The sequence below is a fragment of the Pseudoliparis swirei genome, chromosome 24, assembly GCF_029220125.1.
Source record: "Pseudoliparis swirei isolate HS2019 ecotype Mariana Trench chromosome 24, NWPU_hadal_v1, whole genome shotgun sequence".
Lineage (NCBI taxonomy): Eukaryota > Metazoa > Chordata > Actinopteri > Perciformes > Liparidae > Pseudoliparis > Pseudoliparis swirei.
Window position 1 is genome coordinate 1,304,835 of NC_079411.1, and position 11,791 is coordinate 1,316,625.

The following is an 11,791-nucleotide window of genomic DNA, read 5'->3' on the forward strand; positions in this document are numbered from 1 at the left end:
GTTCCCTCCGTGCAGGGAATTAATATATCTCATTTAATAACTCAGAGTATTGTCAAAAGCTCTTAAAAATAATTCTTCCTCTTTAGTAATTAATCGTTGTGTAAATGAGGCTCAGAACAAATCCCTCTGTAGGAAGCAACAGAATATATTTATGAATGAAAGTGTAGAAAACTGCCGTTGAAGAGATGTAAAGTTACATTACACACATTTTATCAAATAAATAATGAACATGACACTTACACATTTGATTACTCAACATTCAAAGAGTATACATTGTTTTTAAATGTTATTTTTAAATATTCAAATGAGCAATTATCTAATGCTAACTTGTGTTGCATTTAGCAGAAATCTACAGATTAAATAAGCAGAATAAAAACACCTAAATGTGGAGGTTTTCAGAGCTGCATCTCAAACAGTTGTGGGCGGGGCTTCTTCCCCAAAGCTCTTCTAACGGACAATGAACACGTCGCTGCAGAGTGAGAGTGAACCAGTGTGAACTATGCTTAGCGTGAAGAGACGTACATCACACACGAGACAAGACATCAGGACTACAGTCAGATGTGTGACACTGGGGGGGGGGGGGGGGGACTGTTGATCCAGGCTGCAGGTCCAGACATCGGTCCCTCTGGCTCCCATCGTGTGTTCCAGGAAACACAAACAACGGCGTGTTAGAGAGCCAGCTAGGAGCCGAGAAAGCCGGCCAGGAGCCGATAGAGACGACCAGGAGCCAAGGGAGACGACCAGGAGCCGAGAGAGACGGCCAGGAGCCGAGAGAGCCGGCCAGGAGCCGATAGAGACGACCAGGAGCCGAGGGAGACGACCAGGAGCCGAGAGAGACGGCCAGGAGCCGATAGAGACGACCAGGAGCCGAGGGAGACGACCAGGAGCCGATAGAGACGACCAGGAGCCGATGGAGACGGCCAGGAGCCGATAGAGACGACCAGGAGCCGAGGGAGACGACCAGGAGCCGAGAGAGACGGCCAGGAGCCGATAGAGACGACCAGGAGCCGAGGGAGACGACCAGGAGCCGAGAGAGACGGCCAGGAGCCGAGAGAGCCGGCCAGGAGCCGATGGAGACGACCAGGAGCCGATGGAGACGACCAGGAGCCGAGAGAGACGGCCAGGAGCCGATGGAGACGACCAGGAGCCGAGAGAGACGACCAGGAGCCGATGGAGACGACCAGGAGCCGATGGAGACGGCCAGGAGCCGATGGAGACGGCCAGGAGCCGATGGAGACGACCAGGAGCCGATGGAGACGGCCAGGAGCCGATGGAGACGGCCAGGAGCCGAGAGAGACGACCAGGAGCCGATGGAGACGGCCAGGAGCCGATACACGGCGATCAAAACATAACCTTCCGCATTTTCAATGCGACGGTAACTCCACATAACGCTCACTGAGATGTGCTTTGATGTCAAAGGTGTTAAACTCGCCATGAACAGCAGCTCCACAGCGCTGCTCACCCTGGGAGTTGACCCCTAAAGGTGAGAGAGGCGTACTCCACGGCGTCCTCAGCGGGGCGTCTTTGGGCCCCCGATGGCGTGATGTTCCCGTAGACGGGATCTGCTGGCTTCTTAGAGAACTGGACGCTGGCATAGTGAAGGTCACTCTCCTCCTCTGCGGGTTGTTTCTATGGATATTAGACGAATACGATTATTGTGTGTCCAGTTGTGTAGCTGAGATGGGAGGTGAGCTCGTCTGCCCTTCCTCACCTGTGCCTCTCCGTCTGGTTTCCTGGGGGACGCGGGGGGTCGCTCAAGGGCCCACTTTCTCCTGGTGGGGAGGCGAGTGGAGGAACACATTCACAATGGTCAAATAAATCACGGAGGAATTGACTGTCGTGATCTGGAGTGTTCCCGTCTTTGAAGTCCACACAGGAGGAAACGATCGGGAACAAGACGGACAGTCACAGGGAAGGAAGTGCAGGGAAACAGAGGAGAGACCGGGACTTCAAAATAAGACTCCAGATCATGACATCGACTGCTTGAATTTAACTTGTCATGTTTCATTGAACAATGAGTTACGACTCACCTCATCCACATCAAGCCAACAACGAGTACGACGAGACATAAAATAACAGATAATAACGCAACGGCTATTATCCATCCGTCTGGAAGACCTGGTGAGAGCAGATAATCGGGGAGTTATAAGATGTGGCCAAATATAATAAATCACATATACATCATTTAACCTCAATTATAAAGAGAGAACATTTAAGTTATTTATGAAAGCAGACAAAAGAGAATTATACGAAGGAAACTCCAACAGTGTGTTGGTCTTGGCGAGGTCGACTGCAGACACACACTCATTGAAGTCAGCATCGTTGTGGGGTTGAAGACGACCGGTTGAAAATGGAAAATAAAATACGGAACGATTGTGTGTGTGCACTTCCTGAGAATCAGATCCAGTGGAAAGACTCACCGGTTACCAGAGTCAGATTCAAGATGGAGTTACTATTCCCCATGTTGTTCTGGACTTTGCAGTAATAATTCCCACTGTGTTCAGCTCTGAAGTCGTTGATGATGAAGATCGGTCCTGATGCTGCTGGTTCTTCTTCATCGTCCTTGTACCAGGTGTAGATAGCTGCTGGGTTAGCATCACTGCTACAGCTCAGAGTCACTGAGCTGCCCTCCACGATCTCAGGAGAGGGACTCGCTGACACAGAGAGAAGCCTTGGAGCATCTGAGGAGACATCAACAATAATATGATCAGCGGTCTGCAGGCTCTGCCTCACCGTCGCTACACAAATAAACTACAGCGGAATGCAAGTCCACGTTTTCTTTTTTACAGCTTTAACACATGAAGCATAGACTTCTATACAACCAGATGAGTTACCCCCTGGTGGTCAGGAGAGAGAATGCAGCTTGAACACATGAAGCATAGACTTCTATACAACCAGAGGAGTCGCCCTCTGGTGGTCAGGAGAGAGAATGCAGCTTTAACACATGAAGCATAGACTTCTATACAACCAGAGGAGTCGCCCCCTGGTGGTCAGGAGAGAGAATGCAGCTTGAACACATGAAGCATAGACTTCTATACAACCAGAGGAGTCGCCATCTGGTGGTCAGGAGAGAGAATGCAGCTTTAACACATGAAGCATGGACTTCTATACAACCAGAGGAGTCGCCCCCTGGTGGTCAGGAGAGAGAATGCAGCTTTAATATATGAAGCAAATACTTCTATACAACCAGAGGTGTCGCCCCCTGGTGGTCAGGAGAGAGAATGCAGCTTTAATATATGAAGCAAATACTTCTATACAACCAGAGGTGTCGCCCCCTGGTGGTCAGGAGATCCAGTAAAACCATCATGTTCTTTCCATTTAGAGATTGATCATTGCTTCCCTGTTTACTCTTAGGTTGTCCTCTCAATCTTTTCTACTTTACAAATAAATCATAATACATCTCCCTGTGTTATTCGCTTGGTTGTCACTGTTGTGGTGTTTCACATTGGGTCGTGTTCTCTGGTCTTTTACTGGTTTTCTAAGCGTTTATTTTGGACCTCCTTGAAAATGAGAGGACGGCTCTCAAGGGGTTAATCTGTGTAAAATCTATTAGCGTGTCGCATTTAGATGGAATTCAATCTGGATAACTATGTTTACTTTCGTGTATTATCACCAGAAAATAAGAACCGTTGTGATTAAATTGGCTTAAAATGAGAGGTTTATATCTACGTACGAGGCTGCCGTGTTTCGACGTTCGCCCAGAGAGGGAAACAAGTATAATATTCGCACACAGGAACAATTTCAGTCGGTTGCAATGTGCACCCTTGGCACTAGATGCCGTTGAACCGTAAACATAGACATACACACGAGTGGCAACAGTGACGTCAATGCTCACAGGAACTGCCCCTTGAACATCTATCAAAGACTAAATCAATCTTGTTTTCTTCCAAAAATACTCACATTTCACATCAATAGAGATGTTTCTAGATCTCTTCGTCCCCAGCTGGTTGTCAACTGTGCAGGAGTACTGTCCCGAGTCAGAGGACTGGACGGGGCTGAAGACGAGCTGAGGGTCTTCACTGAGATGACGTGGTTGGTCCTCCTTGTACCAGGTGTAGTTAGCTGCTATGATAGCATCCATGCTACAGGTCAGGGTCACCTTACTGCCCTCCCTCACTTCCCCAGAGGGAATCACTGACACAGAGGGAACCTTAGGAGCATCTGGAGGAGAGAAAAACACAAGTTTACAAGACGAGGAACACGTGGACATTCATACATAAATGAACAGCAGCTTGCGTAAAGTTTGAATTCCCAAATTGATATTATATCCGTTGTTCTTCTACCGTGAAAAGGACTTTGAAAGAGCTAATTGTTTAATAAACACGTATTACTTTTATTAACCCACAAAAGCTATGTTTATTTATGGATTAAACCGTCATTCCAAACATGTAGCTAACAGCCAACAATCTAGCGTTTTACAATTACACATCAAATTAAGATTTTCCATAAAACGAGGTGTTGAGTTCAAGAAGTGGACGTAGTTATCGGAACCTCACACAATGTTCTATGAAATATAATTTAATAAATAAACATCATGCTGTAACTACAGATTGAGATCATGAACTCATGTTTACTGAGGGAATGAATACGGAAAGAAGTAGATTAATTTTCTATGAACTTCTATACAACCAGAGGAATCGCCCCCTGGTGGTCACTAGAGAGAACACAGCTTTAACACATGAAGCAAATACTTCTATAAAACCAGTGGTGTCGCCCCCTGGTGGTCACTAGAGAGAATGCCAGTTTTAACACACTTCCGGCATTGGCAGAACCAAAGGCTGCCGCCTGGTGGCACCTGGGTCGGAAAACTGAGGCCGACTCGAGACGGACACCATTCTAACCGGCATGCATTCGATTGCATGCCGATTGCCGATGATTAATTCTGTCTGGAACGATCCGGTCGTTTTGTTTGTTTCCCACGACTCCGTGACGCATACTCACAGAGGGTAGGAGAGGGAGAGCCACCATCGTACCACCAATCACTGATCAGACGACACGAGACGCCGTCTCCAGGTTTCAAAGAGCCCGTGTAGAAAGCACTGGCCCCGGGAACTTTCTGTCCGTTCAGGTACCATCTGTAGGAAGGACCGCCGCAGATGCTGGTACAACTCAGATTTGCCTCGGTGTGAGAGCTGTTGACCGTCACGCTGATCACTTTAACCTGCAGAGCTGGATCCGTGAGAGACAACACAGTCACGCGTTACAAGAGACACAGTCACCCAGCAACATGTGTGTGTGTGTGTGTGTGTGTGTGTGTCTGTGTGTGTGTCTGTGTGTGTGTGTGAGAGACAAGGAAAAAAAGAATATCAAATAAAAAACAATAATGATGATTAAAGTAGAAGCACAATACATGAATTAATAGTACATTTAAAATCCAATATTTAATAGATTATCATTATTTAAGTGTGTGTTTGTGTGTGTGTGTTTGTAAACCCCCACGTTACCTGTGACGGTCAGATTGACTCCAGGTTCACCGATCCACTTGTCACCTGATGGTTCTATAAAGAAGATGCACTTGTACGTCTTGGAGTCGCTCTCCTTCAGGTCTGTGATCTTAAGGTAGCAGTCGGTCGGCATAAAACATATATTCGTTGCTCGACCTTTGTAGTCTGAGTCGCCCGTCAGATCAAAAGGATCATTATTTACTTCTTGAGTAAACCAGAATTGTTCCGTTACAGATCGATTGTTTGTGTTCTTGGCTTCGCAGAACATAAGTGTATACCCTCCTCTGGGGGCACAGATGTCAGGAAAATAGTACGTCACTGTATCGTTACTCGGCACCACTGTAAGAGAGAGCACATCGGAGACCGCGATGAGATCCACAGGAGAATAAGATTCAGATCAGATTCAAATTCAACTTTATTGGCATTGCACAGAGTACAGGTACTGAGGCAACGAAATGTCGGTTATCATCCGACCAGCATTGCAAAGAGAGCAGTATATATATTATATACAGATGATGGTGTGGGTGAACAGGGAGTAGAGGAGGGGACCCAGCACACAGCCCTGTGGAGCGCCAGTGCTCAGGCTGAGGGGGGACGAGGTGTGACGACCTAACCTAACATACTGGGGTCTGTTGGTGAGGACCTCCAGTATCCAGCTGCAGAGGGAGCTGCTTTTAAAGCACGTGGGCACACTGCGGTTCTTGGCGAGTATTACTGCAAACATAAACTAATTTCATTTGAGTCAAATAACGTCAAATAAAAATGAGAAAAAATAATTGTGTGCACGTCCTGAGAATCACAAAGAGCGGAAAGACTCACCTGCCAGATTCAAGGTGGAGTAACTACTTCCTCTGTTGTTCTGGGCTTCACAGAGATATCTCCCACTGTGTTCATCTCTGAAGTCGTTGATGATGAAGATCGGTTCTGATGCTACTGGTTCTTCTTCATCCTCCTTGTACCAGGTGTAGTTAGCTGCTGGGTTAGCATCACTGCTACAGGTCAGAGTCACTGAGCTGCCCTCCACGATCTCAGGAGAGGGACTCGCCGACACAGAGGGACGCCTCGGAGCATCTGAGAATATAGATGATTATAAATGGATCAATAACATCTTTATTTAGACAATCTGGCAGATTTCTTGTTGAACATGTGGAGCCTCATCTCTCCGTCGTGTGTCCTGCTCCTTTGATAAAGTACAGACATCTTGAATGTGTCTCTTCTGTTGTTTATAACCTGTATTTCACTCACATTTCACATCAATAGAGATCTTTCTAGATCTCTTCTTCCCCAGCTGGTTCTCAGCTGCACATGAGTACAGTCCAGAGTCAGAGGACCGGACGGAGATGAAGACGAGCTGAGGTTCTTCACTGAGAGGACCTGGTTGGTTCTTCTTGTACCAGGTGTAGTTAGCTGCTGGGTTAGCATCACTGCTACAGGTCAGAGTCACTGAGCTGCCCTCCACGATCTCAGGAGAGGGACACACTGACACAGAGGGACGCCTTGGAGCATCTGGGGGGAAGATTTAACAGAGATAATTATAGGTTACGGTTGTTTTAATACAGAAGAACATGTGGTATTTTAATAAGAAACGGTGAATGAATGTGTTGCAGCTTTTCAGACTTTGAATTTGGGTCTCAAAACGGAATTAAAACTAGAATGGGCACTCGGTAGATTGGGCATTGAATTATGAACATTTTGGCATTATTTGCATTCCAATTGGATATAAATTGACCGCGCTATGGTAAAAAGAAGATGTTGACCTTTTCATGACCTTGACCTTGACCTTTGACCCGATTGATCCCAAAATCTAAACAAATGGTCCCCGGATAATAACCAATCATCCCACCCAATCTCATGCGATTCGGTTTAATACTTTTTTACTTATGCGAATAACACGCATACATACAAATAAATAAAAGAATAACATTTTTAAAAAAAATTAATAATAATAAATACACGGCGATCAAAACATTACCTTCTGCATTTTCAATGCGAAGGTAAAAACCCAAATCTCCTGAAGCTGCTCAGTGAATTACAGCAGACTGAATGTGAAGCAAGTCGAGCTGAAGATTGTATGACCAGTGAAATCCTCTCCTGCGAAGACTGAACACATTTAAGATGTTTTTTGTATTTTAAGAAACAGTTTTACTCACATTTCACATCAATAGAGACAAATTTAGAAATCCTCGTCCCCAGACGGTTATCAGCTTTACAGTAGAACAGCCCAGAGTCAGAGGACTGGATGGAGCGGAAGACGAGCTGAGAGTCTTCACTGACACGATGAGGGAAGGATTTTATCTTCATCTTGTACCAGGTGTAGTTAGCTGCTGGGTTAGCATCACTGCTACAGGTCAGAGTCACTGAGCTGCCCTCCACGATCTCAGGAGAGGGACTCGCCGACACAGAGAGACGCCTTGGAGCATCTGAGGAGACATCAACAGCAATAATATGATCAGTGGTCTGCAGGATACTTTGTCTGAACAGGCTCTTGCCTCACTGTCGTTTCTCCGACACAAATAAACTTCAGCTAAATGCAAGTCCATGTTTTTACTTTATGTTGCATGCTCCAGGAAATTTAGGGTAGCACCCTCCTCGCTTTCCTCTTTCAACCCCTTGTCTCCTAATCAAGTTCTTAGCTTGGTGACCTCCGCCCACCCGACCACATGCCCCTTGACCCCGTCTCACATCCTCCAGGCTGATGCTCCGGACCATCTTACCTTCCCACCCATCTTGTTAACAGATCCCTCTCAACTGGCTCCCTAACTCTCTGAAGGAGGCGAGAGTCAACCCTCTCCTTTGGCCTCATCCTTCTAGACCTTTCTGCCGCATTTGACACAGTGAACCACCAGATCCTTCAGGACCTGGCATCTCAGGCTCTCCTCTTCCTCTTCTCATCCGACCTCAACGGCCGCACTTACCAGGTAACTTGGAGAGGATCTGTGTCTGAACCTTGCCCTCTCACTACGGGGGTCCCTCAAGGCTCCCTCCTGAGTCTCCTCTTCCTCTCACTACTGGGGTCCCTCAAGGCTCCGTCCTGGGTCCCCTCCTCTTCCTCTCACTGGGGTCCCTCAAGGCCCCGTCCTGGGTCCCCTCCTCTTCCTCTTACTACTGGGTCCCTCAAGGCTCCATCCTGGGTCCTCTCCTCTTCCTTTTACTACTGGGGTCCCTCAAGGCTCCGTCCTGGGTCCCTCCTCTTCCTTTACTACTGGGGTCCCTCAAGGCTCCGTCCTGGGTCCTCTCTTCTTCCTTTTACTACTGGGGTTCCTCAAGGCTCCGTACTGGGTCCTCTCCTCTTCCTCTCACTACTGGGGTCCCTCAAGGCTCCGTCCTGGGTCCTCTCCTCTTCCTTTTACTACTGGGGTCCCTCAAGGCTCTGTCCTGGGTCCTCTCCTCTTCCTTTTACTACTGGGGTCCCTCAAGGCTCCGTCCTGGGTCCTCTCCTCTTCCTCTCACTACTGGGGTTCCTCAAGGCTCCGTCCTGGGTCCCCTCCTCTTCCTTTTACTACTGGGGTCCCTCAAGGCTCCGTCCTGGGTCCTCTCCTCTTCCTTTTACTACTGGGGTCCCTCAAGGCTCCGTCCTGGGTCCTCTCCTCTTCCTCTCACTACTGGGGTTCCTCAAGGCTCCGTCCTGGGTCCCTCCTCTTCCTTTTACTACTGGGGTCCCTCAAAGCTCCGTCCTGGGTCCTCTCCTCTTCCTTTTACTACTGGGGTCCCTCAAGGCTCCGTCCTGGGTCCTCTCCTCTTCCTCTCACTACTGGGGTTCCTCAAGGCTCCGTCCTGGGTCCTCTCCTCTTCCTCTCACTACTGGGGTTCCTCAAGACTCCGTCCTGGGTCCCCTCCTCTTCCTCTCACGACTGGGGTCCCTCAAAGCTCCCTCCAATGTTGACTAAAACTTACCTATCTAACTTATCTATGAAAGACAAAATCAATCTCCTTTTTTTCCAGTAAGATGTTTCACTCACATTTCACATCAATAGAGATGTTTTCAGATCTCTTCTTCCCCAGCTGGTTGTCAACTGTGCAGGAGTACTGTCCAGAGTCAGATGACCGGATGGAGCTGAAGACGAGCTGAGGGTCTTCACTGAGAGGACGTGGTTGGTCCTCCTTGTACCAGGTGTAGTTAGCTGCTATGATAGCATCCATGCTACAGGTCAGGGTCACCTTACTGCCCTCCCTCACTTCCCCAGAGGGAATCACTGACACAGAGGGAACCTTAGGAGCATCTGGAGGAGAGAAAACATAAATTTACAAGACGAGGAACACGTGGACATTCATACATAAATGAACAGCAGCTTGCGTAAAGTTTGAATTCCCAAATTGATACCTTTGGTATAAAACTGTGACAGTATTGGAGATGAACTGCACTTGCCTGGAAAGTAGCAGGCGGTCAAGTCTAACAGTTTCTACACAGTAATATTGTCAGTGTTAATTTAACACTTAAAGAGTACATGTTAACACTCAGCCAGTGAACATATGGCCCCTTATCTTTAGAGTGTTAAAGTAACACTGAACATAGTGTTAACATGTCAGAGTTAAACGCAACTCTTGTGAGAGTTATTATTTTACTCTACACTACACTGAGAAGTGTTCATTTTGATTAACACTAGTGTTAATCGAGTGTCAAATGTAAATAACACGACATGTAGCTTTAACACATGAAGCATAGACTTCTATACAACCAGAGGAGTCGCCCCCTGGTGGTCAGGAGAGAGAATGCAGCTTTAACACATGAAGCATAGACTTCTATACAACCAGAGGAGTCGCCCCCTGGTGGTCAGGAGAGAGCATACAGCTTTAACACATGAAGCATAGACTTCTATACAACCAGAGGAGTCGCCCTCTGGTGGTCAGGAGAGAGAATGCAGCTTGAACACATGAAGCATAGACTTATATACAACCAGAGTCGCCGCCCCTGGTGGTCAGGAGAGAGAATGCAGATTTAACACACGAAGCATGGACTTCTATACAACGAGATGTGTCTCCCCCTGGTGGTCAGGAGAGAGAATGCAAGTTTTAAGACACTTCCTGCATTGGCAGAACCAAAGGTTGCCGCCTGGTGGCACCTGGCTCTGATAACTGAGGCCGACTCGATCTTGCGAGCAAGTCGAGATCAAGACGGCCATAATTCGAATGCTTAAAATAAAAGTTAAAAATAGAAAAAGGGCAAGACGTTTATTTCCAGCTTGTTCCGCGTCGTGTTCTCTTTGTTTTGCATGTGTTTGCTTCCTGTTGAAAAAGAGCGATACAAGTAATGCTTTATGGTTTGTTTGTTGTCATTTTTCATTATGCAAATTCCTTAGCGGGCAAAAGGTATTTGCTTCTCAAAAATGTGCTTTGGATTTTCGGGTAGATAAGGAACAGTGTCAAATCAAACGTGGCTAATTCGGCTTCCTGACCAGACCGAGCCCGAGCGCGGCGACAAACAGGCAAATTACTGCCGGCTCGGCGTAATATGGAAATATCCCACCGGACTGGTTTTAGCACAGATAACAAGAGACGGTTTAAAGGGAAGCGGTTCTAAACACATAAATCTATTAAATACTCTGTTGACCAACTCTTTAGGCCTCTTCCCCAACTTCATGTTAGTACAACAACAACAACACGATAAGCAAAAATAACAAAAAGGTACCAGCGGAACATTTCTACTGCAGCTCTCAAAGCGCTCGCGGCTTTTTCCCTGAACTAATCGACTGTATTGAAACATTTGAAAATAATAATAATAATTCACTTGACTTTTCTGATTTCTGGAAGTTTGTTTACGTCGCCTCCAAAACTTCCGTTTGATTTGCTTTCAGAATGCAGAAAGATGAACGAGTGATGGAAAAGAAACCGAGGTTGAAGACCCTCGAGACGTCTTGAGAGGACGACCGTGAAGCGATGAGGTTTCACGGCCTCCTGGAGGTACCTGACACGGAGAGAAGGAGGGCGACCCATCCGCAGGCCGCCGCCGGGAAACACATCGCCGCTCCTCTCATCGCCACCTCGCCGGGCGGAGAACGTTGAGACCTGAAGAGATGAGAGAAGAAGAGAACCACGAGGTCTTGATGGGTACCTGGTCCTTAGACAGAGTCCAGAGAACCACGAGGTCTTGATGGGTACCTGGTCCTTAGACAGAGTCCAGAGAACCACGAGGTCTTGATGGGTATCTGGTCCTTAGACAGACTCTAGAGAACCACGAGGTCTTGATGGGTACCTGGTCCTTAGACAGAGTCTAGAGAACCACGAGGTCTTGATGGGTACCTGGTCCTTAGACAGACTCTAGAGAACCACGAGGTCTTGATGGGTACCTGGTCCTTAGACAGAGTCCAGAGAGCCGGCCTCCCTTCCCTCTTCTTATAGCCTCAGAGCGT

General features: G+C 47.3%; 1 protein-coding gene across 1 annotated transcript; it reads right to left on the reverse strand.

Annotated features, from left to right (window-relative positions):
- Nucleotides 1-596: 596 nt before the first annotated feature.
- On the reverse strand, nt 597-11,498 carry LOC130190171 (B-cell receptor CD22-like). Its single transcript, XM_056409447.1, has 9 exons — nt 11,494-11,498; nt 11,347-11,447; nt 5,445-5,783; nt 4,942-5,169; nt 3,901-4,161; nt 2,421-2,681; nt 2,031-2,118; nt 1,712-1,772; nt 597-1,629 (listed from the first exon to the last, which is right to left on the reverse strand). Exons 2-9 carry the CDS (start codon nt 11,414-11,416, stop codon nt 1,459-1,461), a joined length of 1,479 nt encoding a protein of 492 aa, XP_056265422.1. The 5' UTR covers nt 11,417-11,447; nt 11,494-11,498; the 3' UTR covers nt 597-1,458.
- Nucleotides 11,499-11,791: the final 293 nt, after the last annotated feature.